Below are 26671 nucleotides of genomic sequence, written 5' to 3'. Positions count from 1 at the left end.
TCCACCGCAAGATCGCTGACATCCATGACAGCTTTAACACCATGACTGCAACGACTACGCCAGACCCCACCCCCCCTGTGAACACCACCTGCGCCAACCGCCTGACCTCCTGGTCCAACGTCAACGACGACGAGACACCGCAAGGTCATGACTCCATCCACTCAGGATCTCCGTCAGACCCGTGCCCACACCAGGTATTTAACAAAGCAGACGCGGCCATCGCACCCCAACTACGGAAGGTCATCAACATCTCCTTCGAAACAGCGACATTCCCGGAAAGCTGAAAACACGCCGAAATCAACGCCCTCCTCAAGAAACCCAAGGCGGACCCCAAGGACCTCAAGAACTTCAGGCCCATCTCCCTGCTCCCGTTCCCGGCGAAGGTCATCGAGAAAATCGTCAACATGCAACTGACCCGCCACCTTGATGACAACAACATCTTGGACCCGCCCAGTCCGGGCTCAGACGAAACCACAGCACCGAGACAGCCCTCATCGCCGCCACAGACGACATCAGGCGCCAACTAGACAACGGCGAAACATCAGCCCTCATCCTCCTGGACCTGTCAGCTGCCTTCAATACGGTCTGCCATCACACTCTAAAGACACGCCTCCTAGAAGCTGGAATTCCAAGAGAAGGCCCTAGACTGGACCACGTCCTTCCTCTCCGGCAGAACCCAGAGCGTCCACCTCCTGCCCTTCCGATCCGAGGCCACCGACATCATGTGCGGCGTCCCCCAGGGCTCATCCCTCAGCCCGATGCTGTTTAACATCTACATGACCCCCCTCGCACAAGTGGCCTGCCAACACGACCTCAACATCATCTACTACACCGACGACACCCAGCTCATTCTCTCTCTCGCCAAGGACCCGCACACCGCCAAAACCAACCTCCATGAGGGAATGAAGGCCGTGGCCGACTGGATGAAGAACAGCCGACTGAAGCTAAACTCAGACAAGACGGAGGTACTCATCGTTGACCCCACCCCCTCACCCTAGGACGACTCCTGGTGGCCGACCACTCTGGGAAGTGCACCGACACCCACCCACCATGCACGCAACCTAGGATTCATCCTCGACTCCTCCCTTTCCATGTCTAAACAGGTCAACGCTGTCTCCTCCTCCTGCTACAACACCCTCCACATGCTCCGCAGGATCTACAAGTGGATCCCGACCGAAACAAGAAGAACGGTGACACAGGCCCTCATCAGTAGCAGACTGGACAACGGCAACGCACTCTACGCAGGAATCCCAGCCAAACACATACAACGACTACAACGCATCCAAAACGCCTCCGCCCGACTGATCGTCAACGTCCCCCGCCGCAGCCACATCACCCTGTGGAAAAGTAAATTTTGCCATGTTATATGTGCCTACGTGTTCCCCATCCTATGTTATATGTACATGATTAATATGCATATATCCCCCTATGATCGATTAAAGACGCAATTATAGTTGTGTCCAACTCTAGTATGCCAGTTTCCAGTTCTCGTGAAAGCAACGAGTATTAGGCCTATGTTGCCACGTTTTACAGTGTGCTCGTTAATTCACCGCATTGTCCCCGTTTCTAGGCCTCAAAAGGGCCCGGACGCCAGATTCAAGCTCCAGTCTCCTGAACCCTCTCCGAGGAGCGATACAGCCCCCACCTGCATTCCTGACCCTTCACTTACTTCCGCGCAGCGCGGTGCCCAGCTCTGCCTGCCTGTCTGCCAAGACTATGTTATGCTTCTAGTTATCAGTTCAGCTCCTCGTCTTTGCATTCCTTAGCTACTGAACCGTATAAACAGCTTCAGCTATAGTCTAGTCTTTATGTCTCCATGCAAGAGAATTACTGTATTAATATTCATAGAAGATTCATAGCACACGCATTACACGAAGAATATATGCATGCACCAGCCTTAGAGTCAAGTAGCCTCTGCCCTGATAGCTTTTAGTTTCTATCAACATGTACTCCAAACACAAGATACCAGATATGCCATAGGTACATGTCGTCCTGACACCGTAGACTTTAGTCTCCTCTTCTAGTGCAGAAGTCATAGCCCCCAGTTCTCCCTAGTCACACGTCATAGCCCGTTTGCACGCACCACTAGGTTAAAGGTCCCAGCTGCTCAGGTAGCCCCCTCCATGTTTCCGCCTATCTTATGACACTTCTGTGACGTCTACATCACATGTCCATGTATACGCCTTGTACACGCCTACTGCTACGCCTACTGTATTGAATGTAATTGTAATGTATATATACCTTGTACTGTTACTTAGATGTTGCAGCTGCCATCCATTCTATTTCCGTGCAGGCTATCCCGTTCCTGTCCCTTCCCTTATGCCTGATTAAAGCCTGTTAGACTCAGATACCTCGAATCCTGTCTCTTTTTTATTGAGCTATCTGTTTTATTCAATGTATTCAAAAATAGTACCGGTAATTAATTATTTATTTACCACAACCCCCCACTTAAGAGACCTACACTGGCTCCCCGTCGACAAGAGGATCACCTTCAAGCTCCTCACCTACGCACACAAGGCACTCTACAACACCGGACCAGCCTACCTGAACAGCAGACTCAACTTCTACTCCCCCACCCGATTGCTCCGCTCTGCCAGCCTTGCCCTCGCTGCTGTCCCCCGCATCCAACGAACGACCTCCGGCGGCAGATCCTTCTCCCACCTCGCCGCCAAGACCTGGAATACCCTCCCTACCCACATACGGCAGACCTAAGACCTGCTCGCCTTCAGAAGGCTCCTCAAGACCTGGCTCTTCGAGCAGTAGGAGCTCCCCCTCCCCCAGCACCTTGAGACTCTCACGGGTGAGTAGCGCGCTTTACAAGTACTCTGATTGATTTATGGATGTCTATACTCCGATTCAGTGAAAAGGTCTGGATTGTTTATAGAATGTACATTTGGCTACATTTCAGTGTGTGATTTGTGAAATCTCTGGAATCGTGCCAGGGTAGTTCGAATGACATATACCCTATTTGATTCTTGTACTGATCTGTTACCTACATTTCCCTCGAATTGTAAAGCGCTCTGATATCCTTCGGGATCAAGTCCGCGCTATATAAAACTTTATAAATAATGAAAAAAAAAATGCTTTACTGACCATTCTCACATAACAAGGTAAATGTTAAGCCCATCCAGAGGGGCAGATGCACCATCCTAAGCTGACACACTAGACTATTTGCCTCTCAATGCAGGTTTTTGCAGCAATTTTGTTTAATTGCATTTGAACTGATCAAAGCTGGCCTTTTTTTGAAGATCATTCCAATCTATGGGAGTCCCCGGAAAGGTGTCATTGGCATCTGATTGTCTGAGAGGAGAGGGAGTTGAAAACAGAAGTCAACATAGAGTAGCACTCCTAATACTTTCTAATGAAGGTTACCTATGCTGGAATGATTTTTGGAACAAATCTGGAGCAGATAATGTAGACTCCTACTTGGGGCGTCATTTATGAGGCCCCTTGCGCCCTCGGAACGTCACTTTTTGTAACGTTCCGTGGCGCAGAAGCCTGCGTGATATTTATCAGGCAGCACTAAGCCACTTTTTTTGGTTTAATGCTGCCTGATAAATGCCAGTTCCTTTAACGCAGTGTTCTGCGTTAAAGGGACGCGCAATGGGTGTTGCTGGGGGAGTTCCCAGCAACATCCTTGGCCTTTTGACACTGCCCCAGATTTATGAGAAATCGTAAATCTGAGGCAGTCGCAAACACCTACCCCTCCCCAGGGGAGGCGTAAGGGAGGCGCAACGGGGAGAAATATCTTTATTTCTCCTCGTTTTTCGTTTTTCTATGTGTGCGGCATTCTGCAGCACATATAGAAAGAGGAAAAGCCTCTTGTGATTATTTTTGTACAGAAAGGTTTCCCTTCCTGTACAAAAATAACCATCCCTGCAACGCAGGCACCCTTGCACCATTGTGCAAAAGTCCCTGCGTTGGCGCAGGCAGCCCATTGTGCGCTGGCGCAGGGAAATAGGACAGGAATGCGCCGTATCTATAAGATGAGGTTTATGAGGTTTTGCCGTAGGGAAGCGCAGCAGGAAGGCCTTCTGCGCTTCCCTACGGCAGGGAAATAGGACAGGAATGCGCCGTATCTTATAGATACGGCGCATTCCTGCCCTTTTCTTTTGCCGTAGGGAAGCGCAGCAGGATGGCCTGCTGCGCTTCCCTACGGCAGGGAAATAGGACAGGAATGCGCTGTATCTTATAGATACGGCACATTCCTGCCCTTTTCTTTTGCCGTTGGGAAGCGCAGCAGGAAGGCCTGCTGCGCCTCCCTACGGCAAAACCTCATAAATGAGGCCCCTTGGTGTCTTCAATAGTGAGGATGTTTATATATTGCAAGGGATGGTTATTACCCTTACCTGGATAATGTAATTCATTTCCAGTCTTTGACTCTTTTTTTAACCAATAAAACTTGAATTACAAAAAAAAACATTTTGGTTGGCTGGTGACCAGCTAGCCAAAACTACTAATTAACCCCAGTCCTTCCTGGACTGCCTTTTATTCTCAACTATATGGTGTGTCAGTAGTTTGGTAAAGGTAATAGTGCACCAGGAATTTCTTAGGGCTCTGTAGCCAACTTTGGATTTTGACCCACTATTTGTATCCACAATTTACACTCTACTGATGAAGATTCCAAAATCTCACCCAGTGATCAGCTTCCAGAGTCGAAAAAAATTATTTTCCCCTGCTATTTTCCCCTGCTATACTGAGAGAGCTTAACTGGCTAATGGCCGATTCTTAACCTTTGCAAATATATGGTAAACTTGGAGGTAAGCCAATAAACAGGATTATTAGAGAAAAAACACCTAAAGCGTTATCTTCATTTGTGGTTTAGGCCTGTCAGAGGGAACAGAAACAGCACAAAGAAACATCTCTGCATTACACTTGCCAATGCCAACCAGACTGCCCTAATACTCAACCTCCCAGTGGTTTATAATAACTTAAGCCATGAGATCCCACTGAGAAGATTGAATGATTGAGAAGGCATTGCTGATAAACGTTCTATTTGAATACTCACTTACTAATTCACTCACTTGTTATCAAGAGTGAGGAGCACAGAGAGCTCCAACAGAATCAAGACCCTCCAAAATGCATCAGACTTGCCCAAAAACGCTAGCTAAAACACAAAATATAAACAAAATATGTGAAAGCTATTGTGTATTAAAATCACTCCATAACGGGAATCAAATGTCCCTGTATGGTTTTCACCGTGCAGGCATCCACCAGTCAATCATAAGTCCAAGAGTTCCTCTGTGTTTTTCTTACATTTCTGTCCATCCTCTACTGTGGTCCCTGTGATTGTCTATCCACACACCTGACGTGTCCTGCCTGCTCTGTCCCCAGAGCTGGTATAGTGTTTGGTAGCGTTTCTAACGGTTTGGAGGCAAATACGATCAGATTCCTGGTTTTCATCCTTTGGAAATCTTTTCCTTTCTTGAATTTCTATTACTCCTGTCTGCCTTGCTCCTTATATTTGGTATCCTCTTCCCAAGGGTTGCAGATAGTTCTCTGCCGCCCATGTATAGTTCAACCTTTTAACTCACACCCATGTTTTCAGGCTCGATCAGTAAGTTGTTTTTAAATACATAAATATTCTCACTGCATTCTTGCTACAAACCACTGTCACAAACAGCAGTGTAACCCATACTTGCCTATTCTTAGAATGGTCTTGGTTATGCCCCCGCCCCCGGCTCATGACTGAATGGCTTTCTTGTTTATTTAAATTCCCGCTCCGGAGTTGATGGCTTCCTTCCCTCTCCTTATGTTTATCCTTCCCATTTAGAATATATGTTTCCTTTTCATTTTGGTTGGTTCTGTGTATCTTTCCATTGCTGACACACGGAAAATTCAACTTCTATTTTTTTTTAAAAACATTTGAGACTTAGTACTCCATGGGAGTTCATGTTTTGTTCCTTTATTGTCCTTTTGGCGAATACTCCAGAATTCTTTATACTTCACCCCAGGACCACAAGCACTACTAACAGCTCTGTGCCGCTCTCTCACTTCACCCACGGAGCTGTACCATCTCGGACCACTCTCTGCCACTACTGTAGGTAGCAATACGCTTGTAAAATTGGCCAGCACTGGGAATACTTGACCATTTTTTAATCGAAATTTATAAACTGCCAAGAGGGCCGGCACTTTGTGTGTAGACACTATATAGTGGTCAATTTAGAGGTATAGAAAATAATATTCAGCTGTCTTGGAACATTATTCAAGATGATCGCCCCATTGCATGTTTAGATGCAATGTGGCAGCCATTTTAAAACTATATATATATTTCTCTGCTTTCTCAATGATTTCCGTTGTAAAGACAGTAAAGGCATATGTGTGGTAAAGGCAGTCAGTGGTCCAACATTGGAACGAGTGGGCGGGAGGTGTTGGAGACTTCCTGCGGATGACAATGGATGAAACGGTGCCTTGGTGAGTAGTTTAAGATTTTTAGGTTGGGCTGTTGTGGGGGTATTTTTCAGAGTTGTGGGCCGGGTTTTAGGGCTGAGGGTGGGGGGGGTTGAGGTATATTTCAGGACTGGGTTTTAGGGCTCAGGGCGGGAGGGTTGGGTAGGTTCTAGGGCTGGGGTTGAGGTAGTTATTAGGACTGGAGGTGGGGTTTTAGGGCTCAGGGTGGGGTCCTTTTCATGGCAGGGGGTAGTTTTTAGGGCTGGGGTTGGTGTTTGGGCTCAGGGTGGAGGGTTGAGGGGTATTAAGGGCTGGGATCGGGGTCATTTTTAGAGCTAAGGCCAGGTTTTAGAGCTCAGGGTTGACACGTTGCCGATAGGGACATTGTCGACATCGCTAAATTAATATGAGCCCAGCAACCATGATGCTGCGTTTGCGCATGTTACTACATGGCTTTATTTCTGCAAGACTTTGTTTATGCCTTTCACATGAGAACCGTCTGCTTGGTTCATTCTCTGCCTGTTCCTGGAGTTTAGTCTGAACACTGTGAGCAAGGTCGATAAACAATGCCCCTTGTTTTTCTGTTCTGGTCAGTCCCTAGCACCTAGACAAAACATGCTATTACAGCTGCTGCTGGAAACTAGTGCTTTGATATTATGGGGATGCATGTTTAGGTAACACACACTTGGAGAGAGAGTTTTCCAGGGAGAAGAGCCTTGCGGTTCCTATGATGAAGACATACCATCTAGGCACTAATTTATGGGTCTGCTGACAAAGCCCATAGATCTTCTATTATATAATAAAGCTTCTTCTTACCAAGAGGCTTAGGCTTTATAGTCTTTATCCACTGTCTTTATATGATGACATCTCCCTTTATGATATATGGCCTTGCTGTAATGCTAACTGTGTTAGGTTTTGTGCATTTTGCTGCTGGTAGTGGCTCGTATACTGCATGTTACAGCACGATAGTTAAAATAAACATTTTACACTATACTCGTGTTTTGGTCAGTTCTTATTGTGGACATGTACCAGAGAGTGTGCGAAAAGGTGTGTCGTTGTTACCACGATTCCTGAGAGATCCGGGAGTGTTGTGTTCTGAAGTATCTGATCATTTGCTTCTTCATGAGTGTGTAGGAGAGCGAATGACACACTATAGCTAGTCAGTTCTGGGTTCTTCGGCACTAAGGTAGTGGGAAGGCTTAGCCCCTATACACAGAGGCCTCATATTCCTGCGCATAGTTCTATGTATGTGAAGAATCCCTACAACAGGATGGGGGGCTGGGATGAAGCCTTTACCACTTACTTACCTTTACCAATCATGCCTTTACAATGAAATTCGTTGTAAAGGCATGGGTGGTAAAGACGCAGTCGTGGTTATGACCGCGTTGTTAAGGCATGCAAAGTCAACGCGTGTGTTGGTCCATCATGCAATGCTCCACGGGCTGCCAGGTGATTCAACTTTACGTTTTGTGCACCACTTTCTAAACCATGCATTGTGGCATTCCGGGAAAATACGTTTGCCGTCTCTAGTTTGACTAGTGAGCTAAAGTAAGACACCTTCTGTTTTGTCACATTCTCCACCGACAAAAAAAACACACACTGCATTTCACACTTGTTTTAAGATAGCCCCCAAAATCATACGTAGTCTGTCTTTTAAACTCTAGGTTCCCAAATACTGATCAGGCCATCCCTATCTGTAGTAGTATGCACCCAGTCGTAAGAATGCTAGTAGTAAAACATCCTCAATTGGTGTAAAAGAAGGGGACGGAGAGAGAGTTTGCTGCTCTTTCTGTAATACCAAATTCCTGTGGCAGCATAAAAACGTGTGTAAACATTTGCTGCACTACTGTGGACGTCTGTGTAACCTGACTTCAAAAAGTTTCTTCACTTTTGAAGTTTCTTAAAAAAATACCAAAAATGTTTTTGTATAGCAGCTTTTTAGATTATAAAGAACTTCTTTCTGTTTTTAATATTTTGATCACCTTTATCATATTCATCAACCTCACAACTTTTTACAAGCATTGCTCTCCATCATTGTGCTTCAAAATGTAATCTTTCAAAATGTAATACAATCTGACACCAATATTTGAAAATATGTTTTTAAAAGCCAACCCCCCAAGTTTACTTAGGCCCCTTTCTGGTCATGGTGGTCAAGCACAGTCCTAGTACCTGTAGAATTTGGCGTTAGGCGGCATCTCTCCTGGGAATCCCATCATGCCACACACCACTTTGCTGTTTCTCATGGTCCAGTCCGTACTGCAGACCTGTCTCCATCGTCCAGCGTGTTTCACTTCCACAATCCCTTCAGTCACAGGTGTACTCGCCTTAGCTCGTGCCAGAATTGGCTTGATCCGAATCTCCTCGATTTTTATTCCCTGAATAAAATAATAACATATTGAGAATATATTTAGACTGCCTTTAAGATCACAACCAGAAGTTGAGTCATCTTTCAGTGGCAAGAACCAATAACTGTGCAAAAGCATTCTGTCTGTGGGCTCATAAGTAGACAACCACTGCACATTGACATTTGCAAGCTACCGCTGGTTGGAGCAGGCCTCACTACTTAGGTAGCGAGAGGAGGACTTGGTGAAAGAGTCAGATGGGTGGAACAAGATTATTAGGATAGAGACCTGGAGGATACCAGCAAGTAGCGAGCTGAAATTAATGAGTAGCGACTTTTGGTTGGAGAGTGAGGGGAGAGTAAGGAAGAATGGGACGATGAATGGAGAAACATGAGAAGGCAAGTGCGGAAGAATGAGCTGGAGATTAAAGAAGGTTGATTTGGGAAACATACAGTCAACCCTCTGCTTGAATGGTTTCCATTACATTCATTCGTTTGCAGTGCAATTAATTTACCTTGCTGTTTACATTGATCAGTGGAATCTGTCCCAGGTCAGGCCTGACTAGATCTTTTTGGTCTTTTAATTTTTTGCATTCTGGAACACGTAGTACTTCGAATGGTAAATACCAACGATACCCAACTGGTCATCTCGATAGGGGAGAAGCACGAAGAGACCAGAAAAAACCTTTCTAGCTGCCTCTCTGAGGTAGCCAGCTGGATGATGGCTCATTGCATAAAACTAAACGCTGAAAAAACTGACATTCCACTATTAGGAGGTGCCCATCAGATTTGAGATTCATCATGGTGGACAGTATCCCTGGGCCCTGTACCAGAGCACAAAAAAAGCAGCAACAAACCTAGGATCCTTCATTGATGAGTCTTTATCCATGCAGGAACAAGTCAATGCCACCTGTGATAAATGCTTTGGCTTGCTCAAACGCTTCGGGAAGGTTTTCTGTTGAATTCCAGTCGATTTGCACAGAACTGTAGTCCAAGCCCTAATCACCAGTGGTTTGGACTACAGAAATGCTTTATATCTAGGCATGACGGACTATCATTTTTTGCGCATGCAGGTGATACAAAACGCGGCCGTTAAACTCATTTGCAATAAAAATAGATACAGCTCAGTCTCTGCCAGTCTAAAAATCCTTCAATCGCTGGCCAAGCTGAAAAAGAGCAAAATGTAACCTTCTCTGCCATATACTCAAGGCTCTTCACGACTCTGACCCGTGATCCTTCGATCCAAGGTGGAGTTTTACAAACCTACTAGAAACCTGAGACAATTAAATCTAGCCTGATCCAAAACTAAGTGTGTCAAAAAAGCCAGAGCCAAAGGCAACGCCTTTACCCATCTTGCAGTGGCCCAGTGGAATCTTCTTCCCCAGGGGGCTCCATCTCACTAGCGACTACGTCAGATTCAGGACAAAGCTAAAAACATGGTTCTTCCCAGAGTAACTGACTTGATCAATTGCCCCTTCCCTCCGGTACTTTAATCGATAGACATGTGGCCGTTTTCGGGCCATGAGATCCCTTTGGGGATGAGGAGTGTTTGTGCTCTACAAATACTGCAAATAAAATGTAAAAATCAAAAATGCAAGTGCCAGATTGCCAAGAATAAACTACTCAACCCTGTCATGTAGCCTCTTCAAAAAGGGAAAAGTGAAACAGCATTCTCAGAATACAAAAACTGTTCTTGCTTAAAACTTAACAAGTGATTGAAAGTGTTGCACATGACATACGTACACATTATTTACAGACGTTTGGCATTTTGTGCAATGGTAGTAGCACTGATGGCCAATCACTTGCACAGACCTGACGTTACTCAAGTCCTTTTGCTTTTATTAAAATTATATGTGTAATACGTATTCTTATAGCGGCTTTCAGCAAGCTGTCTTCCTCCTTTGGTCTGATATTGTCATTCACTACAATTTACAGCATGTGGTAATGGGTCAACCCACTTCAGCGACTGGCTAACTTCGCTGTGAGTGACAGCATTCTGCCCATTCACAAGGAACAAGTAATTCACTTCGGTACACCGATCATGACAATTTTTACTTTTTGAGACCAATGAATTATATATTTGCTTTTCCACAATATATATGTTTTAGTTTGACAAGGGCCCAGCAGCTTCCCCTACAATCAAGTTTTGCAAAAACCGTTACAAAACAGGCATTGACAAAGACAAAAGGCAACGTCAGACCTACTGGCAATGTAGTGCCCGTGTTCCGGAAGCAGACAGGCGCTGACGGGCTTGCCTTTGGCACTCTTGCTGCGCGTGTCTGCTACGCGTCCGTGCACACATGTTGATGAGTGCAACAGTAGGGAAAGTGTTGTATAGTGTAGGGGTAACAATTACTATTCCCATGTACCCCAAAACCCATACCCACCATAATACTAAACAAATCTCCATTACTTACCATAGGATGTGTTGTAAAGGAACACGGCCAGCACCAGCCACGCTGCCCCTTTTATGTGCGGTAAGAGCAATTTCTGGACTCGGGACTCCCTCTTGGATTTAAGTAGGAACTCATGTCCTGATGGCCATGATATTGACATGGCGAGCATAGTTCTTCCTTACTACTGCAAAAGATGCAATTTTGTTTGAGGAAATATGGGGATGTCCCTGGGAAATAGGGGCATGAGCCCTTTGGCCTCGGGGCAGAAGTAGTCAGAAGACAGGATAAGAGCCTGTCTGATTAATTGCAGATTATTGCCCAAACATACAGATGATTTTTGGTTATCGCTGTCTGACAATAAATGGGATGTGATGTTTCTGACCAAAACATGGTTGAAGGAGGAAACTATACCGGTTTTGACTCTGGCCATTCCCTTGGGTTTTATAATCTGTTTTGCTAACAGGGAAGGGGAGCAAAGAGGGGGTGGGGTAGCCATCAATGTGAGGGATTCATGGTAGATCTCCACCACAGAGCTGAGAAATATGGGCTTGATAGAGGGGCTGAAATTCTATATAAAGACAAGACCCACTGCATCCTTTGAGGGACTTTTGGTATATATACCACCAGACTGTTCACCTAGTCTAACCCTAGACCTTTGCATCCTCATCGCTCAGAAGTCATGGCAATATGCCAACTATACTGTTTTAGGGAATTTCAACCTGCATATAAATAATCCTGGATGCACTCACGCTTTGTTGTTAACCATGTCCCTTAATTGTGCAAATCTCACACAACATGTAAATCACCCCACTCACTGCGCAGGCAATACCTTAAATGTATTGTTCTCGAACATCCCGTCCTTGGTTGCCGAGACTCTGCATAAATTGGTCTGGATCGACCACTACCTGCTCCCTTTGTCGTTCAGTCTAGAAAAACGTCATTCTGGCAGAGAAACCCGCAATATACCAAAAAGGAATTGGAAGAAGCTAACAGCAGAGACCCTTGGTCCAGCACTGTTGAAGAGTCAATTACAGTTAACTAATGACAATAATGTAGACACACCCGCACTGAACAGGTGGATCTCTGCCGCTCTGGACACCGTATCGCCGGCCAAACTAGTTAGAATCTCGAGAAAATCCCCATCTGCCCCATGGTTCTCTGAGGGGCTCAGAGTGGAAAAAAGCAGATGTAAAAAAACTGGAGTGCCTCTGGAGGAAGGAATATAACCCATTGGTTAAAATGGCTTTTAAGAAAGCTTTAAAAGAGCTTCACAAACCGATCAGGGTGACCAGAAGGGACTACCTCGTGAAGCGCATTAATAACGCCGATAACTCGGGCAAGGACATTTTTAGGCTAGTCAGCTCTTTCACCAAGCCTGTGGTGCTTGAGTGCAAGATTCAGCCATCGCCGTCATTGTATACAAAGCTATCAGACTACTTTGAAAATAAAATCCTGAAGGTTTATGATACCTTCACGACAGAGAGGGAGACAGTGGAAACGGTTGCATTGGAAGTCTGAAACACAGGGGATACTTTTCTGGAATTCCTCCCTATCTCCCTAAAGGAATCCCTGGCGGAGATCAGAAATGTAAGTCAGGGTCACCAGAGGATCCATGTCCACCAAAAGTGGCTCACATAATTAATCCTGTTCTGAATCATATATGAAACACCTCACTCTCCAGGGGCATCTTCCCTGATGTATGGAAGCATGTACTGCTATTGCACCTGATGAAAAAACCTAATGTAGATCCAGGAGAGCTTAACAACTACCACCCAATATCATTATTGCCAGCACCAGCAAAGATGTTGGAAAAAATGGTACAGCGCCAACTGGCTAATTTCATCAAGGAGCACGACATAATGCATGACATGCAATCCGGCTTTTGGTCCGGTTTTATCACTGAGACGGAGGTTGTTGGAGGTAGCGGAGTCTGTAAGAATGACGGTGGACACGGGTGCATCAGCAATGTTGGTACTTTTGGACCTGTCCGCAGCATTCAACACCGTGGATCACCTAATCTAAATAGACATACTCAAATCGATGGGACTGGGAGGGATGGCCCTGTCTTGGCTACGGTCTTACCTTAAAGACAGCACGCAAAGGGTCATTCTTCAACTTTTTCAGTCAGAACCTCAGCCACTATGGTGTGGGGTACCGCAGGGTTCGGCTCTGAGTCCGCTGCTCTTCAATTCCTATCTAGCGCCACTGTTCTCCCTCATAGCCAACTGGGATGAAAGGCAATATCATACGCGGATGACACCTAGTTGGGGTTTTCATTTAAGGATCATTCGGCGGATGCTTTTATTAGATTCATGGGATGCTTGAAGGATATCTCCGGTTGGATGAATACCAATAAGCTAAAGCTCAACGTGGAGAAGACAGAGGTCTTGTTCTTTGGTAAAGGAGCCCCTCCATCATTGGGACTTTCGTGGCCAGCCGAAATGGGCCTGCCACCTATCCCAACAACGACGGCAAAAAAACTTGGGGGTAAAATTGGAAACGGTTCTTTCATTTACAGCCCAAGTACGTCATATAGCAGCCTCTTGCTTTGGTAAGTTGAGAAGCCTGAGGAAATTTCGGCATCTACTGCCAGAGGACTGTTGTAGAGACATTGTTCACGCCACAGTAACATCTTGGCTGGACTACGCAAATAGTCTTTACCTAGGACTAACTGCCTATCTGATTAGGAGATTGCAGATGGTCCAAAATGCAGCTGTGAGATTAATTAGACGAGTACCATATCGACACCACATCTTTCTGCATATAAGACAGCTGCACTGGCTTCCGGTTGCGGAAAGGATAAAGTTCAAGGCCCTGACCATGGCCTTCTGGGCATTACGAGGCAATTGTCCTAGTTACCTGAAGCATCAACTAGGCCGCTACCAACAAAAATGGTCATTAAGGTCTAATTCTCAACATCTGCTAGTTGAACCTCGCTATGAGAAGTCACCCATCGGGGGTTGATCCTTCACGGTGGTAACTGCCAAATTGTGGCATTCCCTGCCTTCCAGCATGCCCCTTATCCAGTCTGAACGTGAGTTCAGAAAGACTATGAAGACTTGGCTTTTTAATAAAAGCTAAAACCCAGTAATTCCCTCACTCCTGCTTGCCTTCTTAGCGCCGGGACACCTCTGTTTGAGGAAGCTGTCGTGCTTTATAAATGCTTGTTATTATATTATTATTATGCAGTGCCTGATTAGAAGGAGTGAGAGACCCAGTACTTATACCCGAAGGTGCCTTTGAAGTGTAGGTGACTTCAAAGCAAAATCTTTGAAGTGCACAGGTCCCCTTTCAGCCCAGTCCTGTCTGCAAGGCTAACCCTGGGGGGTTGATCAGTGCTTTGTGTGAGGGCAGGACATTGCCTATTGAAGTGTATGTGTCAGTCCCTACCCTTCCCTCTGCCCAGGAAGAGCAATCAGTGTGCAAATGAATGCAGCTGACTGTCCTGTGTTTGTGGCTGTCTAGAGGGAATGCACAAAGTGTAGCTGTCACCCAAACCCAGACGTACACTGGAGACAGGCTGGAAGTCACACAAAGAGCTAAGAGAAGAGAAAGGCCCGCTTTCTAAAAGTGAAACTCCACACCCAGTAATTCCAAATCCCACTTTACCAGTAAAGAGGATTTGGCTTTACCCATCCAAGGATATAAAACATAAAGCAGCTACTCCTCTGCAATCAGGAATTACAGCTTTATATTATTTTAAGGAACCCCCAATGTTAACCTATGAGAGAAGCAATCCTCACAGTAGTGAAAAACAAATGTGGGTGTTTGTCACTACCAGGACATGTTACTGTCAGTAACAAAACAAGCATATCAATGGCACAGAGAAGGGTCAAGGCACACAAGTCCTGCACTTGTCAACACAGAGTGATAGGAGTAAAGATTGTCTAAAATGTGTTGGAATGAACCAGAGACGTGACCCCCCCTACGATTCCATAATGGGAAAAGAAATCCCCAAAACAAAACAGACAGAGTGGCTCAGCACTCAACGGCCGAGTTAATTGTTCATGTGACCTAAATTATAATCCATAGTTCACAGACAGGAAAAACGAAGTAATGTCTTCCCAAGAAACTATTGTACGAGTCGTTCTTTCTTTGAATTTTTTTTCTTTATTCTTTATTCATGGGTTGTTCTTAAAAAACACCTCATGCAATTGATAGCTGATGCATTTCGTCCCCCTGGGACTTCTTCAGGGCTTGGCTTGCAAATGGTGTTTCCCGCATGTTCTCCATGTCGTGCCTTCTAATAAAGAAACAGTGATGTATAGAATGTATGGAGTACAATGACTCCCAGATATGCCAGCGTGACGTCCGGTTCAGTTAAAAAGAGCATATGTCCTATCTTTTACTTAACACAGCACCCTGCCCTTCGGGTCACTTATGGCCTACCTTAGGGGAGACTTATATGTAATAAACAGGGGAGTTTATGGCTTGGCAAGTAGTTTTAGATGCCGAGTCGTTAGGGCAATACTGCACACACAGGCCCTGCAATAGCAGGCCCGAGAAACAGGTTTGAAAGGATACTTATGTGGATGGCACAATCAGTGCTGCAGGCCCACTATTAGCATTTTAAATACAGGCCCTGGGTATATGGTATACCACTTTATCAGGGAACTTACCAGTAAATCAAATGTGCCAATCAGCTATACACCAATGTCACCATGTTTAGGGGAGAAGCACGTGCACTTTATCACTGGTTAAGTGCTCACAGTCCTAAGACCAATAAAAAGAATCAGCAAAAACAGGAAGTAAAAGGAAAAAGTTCTGAAGAAAGGCCACCCTAAGGATGCCGTGACTAATAGGGTCCATCATATCAATTACTGGGTTTCATTGACAGTCTCTAGCAGCCATTGGAGCAAGACTTTGTTAATCATGTGTTGGCTCAGCCGAGTGGAATATTCACATCTCACCTGATGCTATTAGCTGTTTGGTGTACCCTTCCGCTTCCACTCTAGAGTTTGCATTAAACTACAAGTCGACTTCTTTACCTCTACAGCCCATCTCTGTACTCTCCTGCTGGCTTCCTGTTGAGCGCCTTGCTCTAACACAGAGCGTTAGCACATGCAATCCCCACATATTAACTTTGCCAATGCTTATTGGTTCTTGCTGGAGACGGTTTAATGCGTTTAACCCCCAAAAGCCATCAGCACTTCTCGACAGCAGAAACGTAAAACTGCTCATGCTAGAGGTCTCCACTCTTCACGAGAGAGTACACACCTTCCCTTCCCGCCTTCCATGTATTTCTGGAGATGTTTTCTTCAAGACTTTTCTGGTCTGTTTTTTCCTCGGTCTTCCCATAAATAGATGTTTTCCGCCGTTGCGTGAGCGAGAGAAGATGCAGAAAGGTACAATTATAAACCACCGGGAGAAGGGCAGACGAGGGAGAATGGGGGGAGGGTCAAAAGTGAAGGGAGCAGTGAGTTTGTTGACTGTATTCGCAGATGACAGTTATTTATCCTCTGCTCCAGACTCTTCACCACTTCACTATATTCCAATAATTATTTTTACCAAAAGAAAAATACACAGATAGGCGAAGTGCTCGACAGCGTTAATGGGATTTCTGAAAGGTGTATTTTCACTGATGGGGCCGCTTTCTGCTGCCTTCCCCTTGCCGTTCTCGCTGCTCAGACTCGTCCTGTTAGAGGTACTGAATGTTTGCATCTGCTCTTCGGAAGGAGTCAGTGAATGGGTGAAGAGCAAGTGAAAGTGAGAGGTTGCTCTATGAGTGACTACGTTCTTGGGTCATTATATCACATAATAAGGTATATTAATTACATTATGTATTTACTTATTGTGTGTCCTTTTACCGAGAAGCCTCTTGGCGCTACGAACAATAGCAGCAAGAGAGAATGTCACAGAAAAACTGTCAGTAACAAAACAAGCACTGGAAAGCCATTAGGTCTGGGGTTGGCTGCCAGCGTACTGGCAATGCTTGTTTAGTTTTGCCATGGTTTTACAGAAAAAAAGGGGTTTGTCCTAAAAAACACACATTACCATAGTAATCACTGGCCCCGAAGGGAACTGCTTTGTGTGTGGAGATGTTCCTTTTAAAAAAGAGAGCAGGCAGTGACCCATAGTGAAGTCAGCCAATGGCTGGACTGGGCTGATACATTGCCCCTTAATGCATGCTGGAGTGACTGGAAAAAAATGTGAATGACACCAATGACAAACTATGGATAAAGTATGGATGAAACCTCTATGAGTATCAATGTTATACACATAAATCTATCAAATTAAAAGTTCTTGGTTAACACAGACCTAAAAAAAAGTCAATCAGTCTGGCAGTGGCTGTAAGCTTTTTGCCATTAATAAAGAAACAAAGAAAAAAAACGGCAGACAAGAAAGAAAGAAAGAGAGAAAGAAGGCAAGAAAGGAAAAGAAGGAAAGGAGGAAACAAGCAACAAAAGAGAAGACAATAAGAAAGAGAAGGATAGAGAGAAGTAAAGAAAGTGGAGGGAAAAAAGTAAGATAGAAGGAAATAAAGAGAAGGAATTAAAATGAAAAAGAAAGAGAAAGAAAGCAAGAAAAAATGGCAAGAATTAAAGAATGCCAGAAAGAAAGAAAAAGCAAGAAAGAGAGAAGAAAGAAGGTAGGAATGAAAGAAAAAGAGAAGGAAAGAATGAGAAAGAAAGAGAAGGAAAGAAAGAAGGATCAGGAAAGAGAAAGAAGGCCAGAGTAAGAAAGAAGGAAACAAAAAATGGTAGGAAGAATGAAATAAGGCATGAATGCAGAAGGCAAGACAAAGAAAGAAAGGATAGGAAGAAAAAGAAAGAAAGGATAGGAAGAAAAAGAAAGAAGGAAAGAAAGAGATCCAAAGAATAATATAGTGAAAAAGCGAAGGGAAAAAGGAAAAAAGAAAAAATGAACGAAAAAGAAAAAGAAGGCAGGAATCAAAGAAAGAAAGAGAGAAAAAAGTAAAGAGAAAAAGAAAAAAGAAAGAAAGAAGGCAAGAATAGAAGCAAGAAAAAAGAAGGAAGGAAAAAAGGTGAGAATGAAAAAGTAAAAAGAGGATAACTTAACCCCTTTGCCGCAGGGCTAATTCCCCCAACGCGCGGGGGGAGGGGGGTCGCGCGCGGTGCTCATGACGAGCTCAGCTCGTCATGAGGCACAGTGGAGCTGTGCTCGACTCCGCCCAGTTAATGGAACGCCCCGCACAGGAGGGGAATTATCCCCGCGTGGGCATTCCATGGCCATTATAACAAGCTCAGCTCGTCATGAGCAGAGCTCCACTGTGCCTCATGACGAGCTGAGCTCGTCATGAGCGCCGAAGGAGTTAATACAGAACAGTTTCACATGGACACAATCTGGTATGCTGTGAAATAGCAGCAGTCAGGAAAGCAAAGTAGTTCAAAGGGAATTTATAACAAAATTGGCCGGAGATGGAATGTGATAAAGATAGAATGTGCACCAGAAGCATCCTGCTATCACACCAGGCCCTGAAAACAAAGACAACACTAAAGTAAATATGAAGTGAAAACAAAAACACTGGCACTGAAAGAAACTAGCTTGTTTGTGGATATGTTCCTTGTGAGAGAGCAAAATGCAGTCACTCAAAGTGAAGTTAACCAGTGGTTGAAGTAGGCTGACCAACTGCCCCATGATGTATATTGCAGTGGGTGCAAGCAAATTGTGAATGACACAACACCAGACCAATGGATGAAGAGAGGTGGCTGATATGTATTATATTATAAACATTTTAGTAAAATCAAAAGTCTTGGCTGTTGCTAGATCTAAAAATTGGTTTAAAGGGCCTGTTTGAAATGTCTTAGATGGGGAAGACACCCTAGTTCAACAGAAGGAGCATTTCGAAGCTGGAGACCTAGAAGGCATTGCCTTCCACACAGGAGAGCCCAAATCAAGGCATGTCAAACAGCAGTAGAGCTACAGGTTCTGAACAAACATAGGGGTGTCAGCCTCTGTGACTGCAAGACATTCAGGTAATGTTATTTTATCTCATAACAGTGATCAGACCTCTCGTGAAGCATCAGGGAGGGAAATATTTTGGGCAAAAAAGTAGGGACGCCAGAGGGGCGACTTCATTTAGGTCTGCGGGCAGACAAAAATGGTGATCAGTCGAGCTCCTGATTTCAAAATTGCGAATAGTTCAGTCGGCAATTCTGTGAGGATGTAATGAAAAAACGTCCACCACATAATTGGAAGCAGTAGTGGCATCACGTTCATCGTAGCGCACAGTACCAAAGTTAAACAGATCTATATGTGCGACATTGCTTTTGCATTACAACCTAGACAAGGAAATATTTGGTTCTTTAATAATAATATATGCACATCCATAGTGTTGATTGCCTTCTAATGGCCTCTCTGGTGTGGCTTAATCTGTCTGAGCAGAGCATATCAAGGTCAATGAATTTTGAGACTTCGTAACATAAAAAATAAATAAATGAAGAAACATATATATTCAGAAACATTGTAGAGGTTTCTAGGATTCAAATGTCTTGTGTGATTAAAACTACATTGGCTGTCATACGTTTTGTGAGGCTTCCCATAAAATGTCATTCTAACCAGGGGACATACAGGGCTTGATTACGAGTTTGACAGACAGGGTACTCCGTCACAAACATGATGGATTTCCCGTATGTCGTATTACAAGTTCCATAGGATATAATAGAAATGTAGTTTGGTGGACAGAATATCTGACACGTTTGAGACAGAGTAACCCTGTTCGCCAAACTCGTAATCATAGCCTTAAAAAGGAACATAATAGCATGATGCTACACGTCTCTTGTCACACCTGAATTACATGAATAGTAGCAATCTGCAGTACTGGAGTCAGTGGTGGGTATCAGCACTGCAGGCTGCATGGCACAAGGTACAATGAATAAGAGATGGGTTGAGAGAAAAACAGCACGGATAAGATCAACTCCGTAATAAAGGGAAAGCCAAAATATGTCTTGCTGCTCACTTTTGCTACAGTTTTTTTGATTATTCTAGCAGTGTGTTCTGACCATTCCTTTGGAGATTTTACAGAATGCCCACTTTTCAGTTGCTCCAGCAGTCCTTTTCACTATGTCTATGGTGCTGTCCACTTATGATGCCGGTGGCATTGCTCAAATGGTTGAGGTCTTGTTTTTCTGATTTCACATGAGCTGCCAATAAAAAAACTGACAGCGAGCAGCTCATGAGTCTTGACACATGGCATACTGCAGATAGCCTGGCTGATGAGGATTATGAATCCGAAACCGGTCCCAGGATGCTTCTTTCCGGTCCAAGGAAGACATGGCTTGGCAGTTCGGGCTGGACTGTTCCCATAAGGCACAGGGTCAGACTGATTTGCATATAGCCATGTCCGAACTGGGGTGGCTGAGTGAACTAAAGAATGGTGATGGATTAAACCCAGATCAGTTGACTGGGGGTGAGTGTTTGATTCATACAAACGCTCCGTCCATCATCCCCTTTTGTATCGATACTGCCACCCAAGCCATTTGCTGCTTCAGATTACCAATTTTAGCCTTCTTAATTTTTGACCATTTTTAATAAAGTTCGTTTTTGCAGTGAGATTCGGATATTTTTTTACTTTATTTGTATTGTTTTGACCTATGTTAGATTTTTTGTAGTCTACTGGGGGGGTTTGTTTGGATGTTTGAAGGCATTTGTTGACTGAGTAGGTACCTAGTAGTCATTTCAGTGTCCATGTAGTCTTTCTTCCATCTCTACCCAGCATTTCATTTATTCCGATGCTTACCCAAGAGATGGCCATCTTAAGTCTTGGAGAAGGATTGCAGTCGAGATTTTCTAACTTTTCATGTGCTGCAAATATAAAAACGTACTATTTGGATGTATCCAGCACGCACACAGACTGACTTGTGCTGGGTGATTTAAATTAACATTTTTGATCTCACAACTGAGTAGGCTTATTCACTCTTTCTGGATGATTTTCTAATACTAATATGTCTAGTTCTTAACAACCTACCTAATGTCAAATGTAAGGTATAATCTACAGAAAGTGAATATACCATAGAACAAAATAAATCAAAAACATTCTAATTGATTCTTTTGTTGATCTCCCAATGAATATGTAAATACAATAGTCACATTCTGCTAACTGGACTGTACCATTTCAAGTGAAACTGCCCCTGTAAACTTCATGGAAAGTGGGAAAAATTGCAAGGAAGCACCTTGGTTCTATGAAGCATTAACATCTGTCAAACTCTCTGCCAGCCAAGAAGAACAAAAATCAAGGCTCCTTTATGATCTCCAATATAAATCAATCTACAAGGCCAAGTTGTTCACATTCAAAAATGCCATCCATGCCGCAAGAAAACAATAATACATCCTAAATAATATTAAATTCATCAGTATATAATGAGAACTCTTCAGAGTTGGTAAAAAAACTATCTTCTTTATCCTCTTTGGCCCCCTGAAATTGTTCTACAATCGTATGTGATGAAACAATATCAATTTTTACACCAAACTTACTAACATTCAAACTGCTATTTCTCAACACAACACCTCTAGAAGTTTCTCAGAGCGTGAACTACCTGTCCAGCCACCTATTCATACCAGAACTGATAAATCTTGCCCAGAACAGTTCTGCATTCCTTAACCAGATGATTTTAATTTATTCATTATATTGATCCCAGTGCATCTGTGGCATAAATATTATCCTTACATCAAGAAGCTGTTGTACAACATAATCTCATTGTCTTCTGAATCTGTAGTAGTCCATTGTCCACTTAAACAAGGCATTGTTAGATCATTGTTAAAAAAGTTCAACATGGATCCCCAAATTATCACCAGATCACTTTTCTGCCGGTGGTGGCTAAAATTATGGAAACCGTTGTTGCTCCTTAAATGTACAGGTTTTTTTTAATCCTCAGCAATCTTGGAGGATCCCCAAGTAAATTTCCGTCCCAACAGAAACACACACTAATAGCTGTTCAAGATGATCTTCTGAAGCCTGCTGACGCCCACTCCACCTGTGCCCTGATATTACTATACTTGATGGCAGCCTTGGATACAGTCGATTAAGCAATCTTCTTAGCTAGAGTGTCCTAACAAGGCATTTGCCATACTGCTCTTCATTGGCTTAAATCATACTCAAGCAGCTATAATCCATTCATTTGTCCCTGACCTTACTGATTTACCTCCAGGCATTCCCCAAGGTTCAATTTGGGTAATGCTGCTCTTTAAATATGGCTCAGGTGCAGTACGTGGGGACTACACAACTGCATGGATATACGCGAAAATGCTACTTCAATACTGCACTTAAAAGTAAGTTGCTTGATCGTAACTTTGCTTTTCATCCTATGCATCCCGTACGGAGTGGCAGCGCAGTACGCAATAAATATTTCTCAATGAAATGTCTATTTAAAGGGTTCCCTTTACAGTTGGCACTCCTGAATAGAAAGTCACATGCAAGCATGTCCATTCGGTACTGCAGTTTTGATTTCGAAAATCAACTTTGAGAAAAGGGTGAGTCTGTCCCTTTGTGGGATCATTATATTTCACATTTAAAGATGTTGAAATGTGTTCACTCAAGCTTGCTATATAATCCATGGAATAATTGAAAGGAAATTTGTTTGAATTTGTTTGGTATCGAGTTCTCTTTCTGTGTCTCATTAAGGGACGGTTTGGAGGTTAATGTTAACCGTGGGCGGAGAACTCCGCTCCGCCCGCGGAGTGTGCGGAGTTTTGCCTACGGAGAACGCGGAGTAGGCAAAACTCTGCACACTCCGTGGCACAGAGGAATTGGCCCGCCGCCCGCCTCCACCCCCATATTAAAAATTAATTAAAGTACAATAAAGAGTAAAGTAAAAAGACTTACCTTCACTGCGGCGTACCCGGGCTGCCTTCCTCCTCTTCCTTGCGTCTTAGGGTGAACTGCACATGCGCGTGAGCCCGTGCATGCGCATTCCTTGCAAGAAATGCGCAAACGTGGGAGTGCGCGCATGTGCAGATCACTCTGAGATGCAAGGAAGAGGAGGACATCAGCCCGGGGACGCCGCAGTGAAGGTAAGTCTGTTTTTACTTTATTACTTATTGTATTTTTATTTAATTTTTAATATGGGGGTGGAGGCAGGTGGCGGTGCGAAGCGGTGTTCCACGGAGTTTGTCCCCAACTCCATTGACCTCCGCGTAGTGCCACTCTGCCAACTCCGCCCAGCCTTAGTTAATATTGACTGGAGGTGAACTGTTTCATATGATGTCTCAAACTTGGCGGTGATTGGCTACATGGGGTAGTTAATGAGGTAAACTTTTTCATTACTATAAAATAATTTGATTATTTGCCAAAATCATTTTATCACTTATACTTTTATTGACAGATTCAGGAGTACCTCAATTTTTGAGTAGATAATGCTACATTTGATTGTGAATTGATAGAATTCCCAAGGAGGGATTTTTGATTTTATTTGCTAATGTTAGCACACTTGGGTCATTCACCTCTTATGTCTTGCCTCACAGGGGTTTTTAATGTGGACCAATACACATATTATGCAATAATCTCATATTGTTTTCTGCAATTTATAATGTTTTTTTAAATTTCCAATCAGAAATTAAATCAGATTTTCATGTAAGTAGCTTAAAATGATTGGGATGGTTGTTGTTCCTATCCTGTGGCTATGCCATTTTATATGCTCTTATAGGAGTTCTTATTTGTTGTTCAGGGGGTGGTGGTCTCCTTCAAAGCCTGTTTTGGTGAAGGTGCAGCATCTGCTAAATATATAAATGTAACAAATGGGACACCTTTTATATGCATTATCTGGCCTTGATAAAGTCCTGGTGAAGTGACTGGATGAAACACCTGTTTGCCAGTTCAGAAAATAACTATGCACAAGAATAAAAGAAGCCTCTGATTTAAGAAATCTTGTATCAACAGTGTGTATTCAATGATACCAAACAATAAATTGGTTAAAGCTAAATTTGAAAAAAACTTTGACTGTCATGGTGGGCAGAGATCTGTAGATCTTGCCTCATGTCCCAAGGCCTTTTTGCCTAGGTTCACTCCCAAAACCTCAATCTGTAGTTAAGAGTCTCGGTTCCAGACTTGTTTTGTCTCTCTGACTGGATACTCAGTTTTCCTCCGTGATATTCTCTTTCTTACATAGCCTTAAATCTCTGAAATCGTTTTTTCAATTGATGTCAGAGGGAGCCAGGACAATGATTTCAGCTACCTCAGCTCACAAATGGGTTGTTGGAATAATTTATAATTGTGTAGATCAAACCAGCAAATGCAAAGCCTAATAAAAAGTTACAAATCAAGACGCACAGACTATGTTGCAGCCTGCATAATTTTCTAATGCCTCTCCTCTGCTTGCTAAAATCCACTGGCTTCTATTTAGCAAAAGGGTTACTGTTAAGTTCAAGGCGCATGATCCGAGTAAGTTCAGAGTATGCTTTAATGGCAATTCAACTTTCCTCAACAACTGAAATCTGTCAACATTCCAACCCAAGCTTCAGCGGAGCATTCCAAGGTAAGGGGAAAGGGAGGGGGAGGTGGAACATACCATGGGAAAAAAGGTGAGAGATTGTAACACATCTCCCTTATTTACCAACAGAAAACACATTAGATTTTACAATCTTGTCACAACTCCAATATTGTCCATTTTCCAGAAGAACCACATTTTTAAACACTTTGGCTAGACGATAGGGAGGGTAGAACTATCTTGGGCTTTGTGGCCCCTTTATACTCTTCTACACCTGCATCACATAGCCTACCCTCCACTCTAGGGCTTTCACTCTGTTCTTTTTGTCATACCAACCCTTGTATTTTGCCTGGTGCAGTTTGACCTTTTCGCTAGCGTCTACAGAATTGGGATTTGCTACCCTGCCACCCACCAACCAACTGAGGTTAAGTTTAGTACAGGGTTCCCTCCTCCTGAGGGATACAAAGGGGAAAATTCCGATTATAAGATTAGGAGAGGTGTGGTATGCCCACAAGCAATCACACAAAGATGACTCTGCTTCCCAACCCTTGGTAGAGGCTAGCGTGTTCTTTAATAAGTCTTTTGGCCCTCTCACCCAGGCCATTGGCCTTAGGGTAGGACAGTGCAGTCTTCTCATTTTTTATGTTAAGTTTGGCTAAAAAGTCAACCATATGCTGCAACGTAAACTGTACCCCATTGTCAGTGACAAGGGAGGATGGTATACCCTCCTTTGCAAAAACATCTTTGAGAAACTCAAGAACGGCACAGGTGTTGGTGCGATGAACAAATTTATGTGAGATCCAGTGGGAAGTGTAGTTGACTAAGACTAACATGAACCTCTTCTGAATACCCAAATTGTCCATGGGTCGGATGATGTCGATGGCCAGCTTGCTCCATGGCTTAAGGGGTACTTCATTTGGGCACAAAGGTGCTTTCCTTACGGATCTGGTTTTGTCGGTCCTGGAACAGCTAACACAATCCTTCACCAATTGCTCAACCATAGCGTCCATTCTAGGGAACCAGAATTTCTCCCTCACCTTTTGTTTAGTAAGGCTGCGTCCTAAATGCCCCTTGTGTGCTAGTTCCACTATTCTATTCCTGAGGTTTACAGGTGGTACAATCCTATTCTGACGGAATACTCTGTGGCCCATAGTGCTTCATTCATACCGGACTTCCCAGAAGTCCTTGAGATTGTCCTCTAGTTCGCTGCACTTGTTGGGCCATCCTTCCTTCATTAACACTTTGAGTTTGTGTAAGTCTTTATCTTCTTCCATTCCTTTTTCCCATTCCTCCTCCGTGAGTGCTGGCTCATCCACCACCAAGACGGGACTGTCTAACATTTCTTCGGGTTGTACATTTTGCACAGGAGCTCTTGACAAGTAGTCAGCAAATTTTTTGTCTTCACCGGGGACATACTCAACTCTAAAGTTGAAGTTCTCCAGTCCCAAGATCCATTTTCCAATTCGGGGAGTGCAATTTTCCATCCCTTTCACCGTAAAGATGAAAGTAAGAGGCTTATGGTCTGTACGAACGGTAAAATTGAAACCCCACAGGAAAAATGTGAAATGCTTTACTGCCCAGAAACATGCCAGTGCCTCCCTTTCAATAACAGAGTAATTACTTTCTGCCTTAGAAAGGCACCGGGAAGCAAAAGCAATACTTTTTTCTCCTTTACCATCTCTTTGTGACAGGGTGGCCCCCAAACCCTTTTTTGACACATCGGTGGTAAGGATTGTCTTTTTGGTTGGGCCAAAAATGCCTAATGCAGGTGAATGCAATATCTCTTCCTAAAATGCATCTACAGTGCTCCTGTTCTGGTCATTTCAAAATCTTTGTTTCTTTCAGCAGCTCACGTAAAGGTTCACACATATAAGCAATATCTTTGACGTACTTTGCCATGTACTCCATAAGACCGAGGAAGGACTTGAGTTCATCCTTATTCTGGGGGTAAGGTTCGTCTTTGACAGCTTTCAGAAGATTGTTTTTTGGTCGGATTCCATGCTCGGAAATGGAATGAACAAGGTAGTCGAATGAAGACACTCCAATTTGACACTTGGACTTCTGCACCGTCAACCCCGCATCCATCAACTTCTTGAACACAAGTCTGAGGGTGCGGTCATGGTCTTCCACTGAGCGACCATACACCAGGATATCATCCTGGA

The 26671-nt window shown here is 43.8% G+C and overlaps 1 protein-coding gene across 1 annotated transcript in view; it reads right to left on the bottom strand.

The window, feature by feature from the left end:
• LOXL4 (lysyl oxidase like 4) overlaps positions 1-26671 on the bottom strand; it is a 231339-nt gene that overhangs the window by 171455 nt on the left and 33213 nt on the right. The window contains exon 4 of the mRNA XM_078643561.1: positions 8560-8765. Coding sequence (XP_078499687.1) covers positions 8560-8765 — 206 coding nt within the window. The remainder of the gene's footprint in view (positions 1-8559; positions 8766-26671) is intronic.

Source organism: Lissotriton helveticus, chromosome 5_1 (assembly GCF_964261635.1).
Source record: "Lissotriton helveticus chromosome 5_1, aLisHel1.1, whole genome shotgun sequence".
NCBI classification, from domain to species: domain Eukaryota; kingdom Metazoa; phylum Chordata; class Amphibia; order Caudata; family Salamandridae; genus Lissotriton; species Lissotriton helveticus.
Note: the sequence above shows the minus strand (reverse complement) of the source record. Positions and strands in the feature narration are given on the sequence as shown.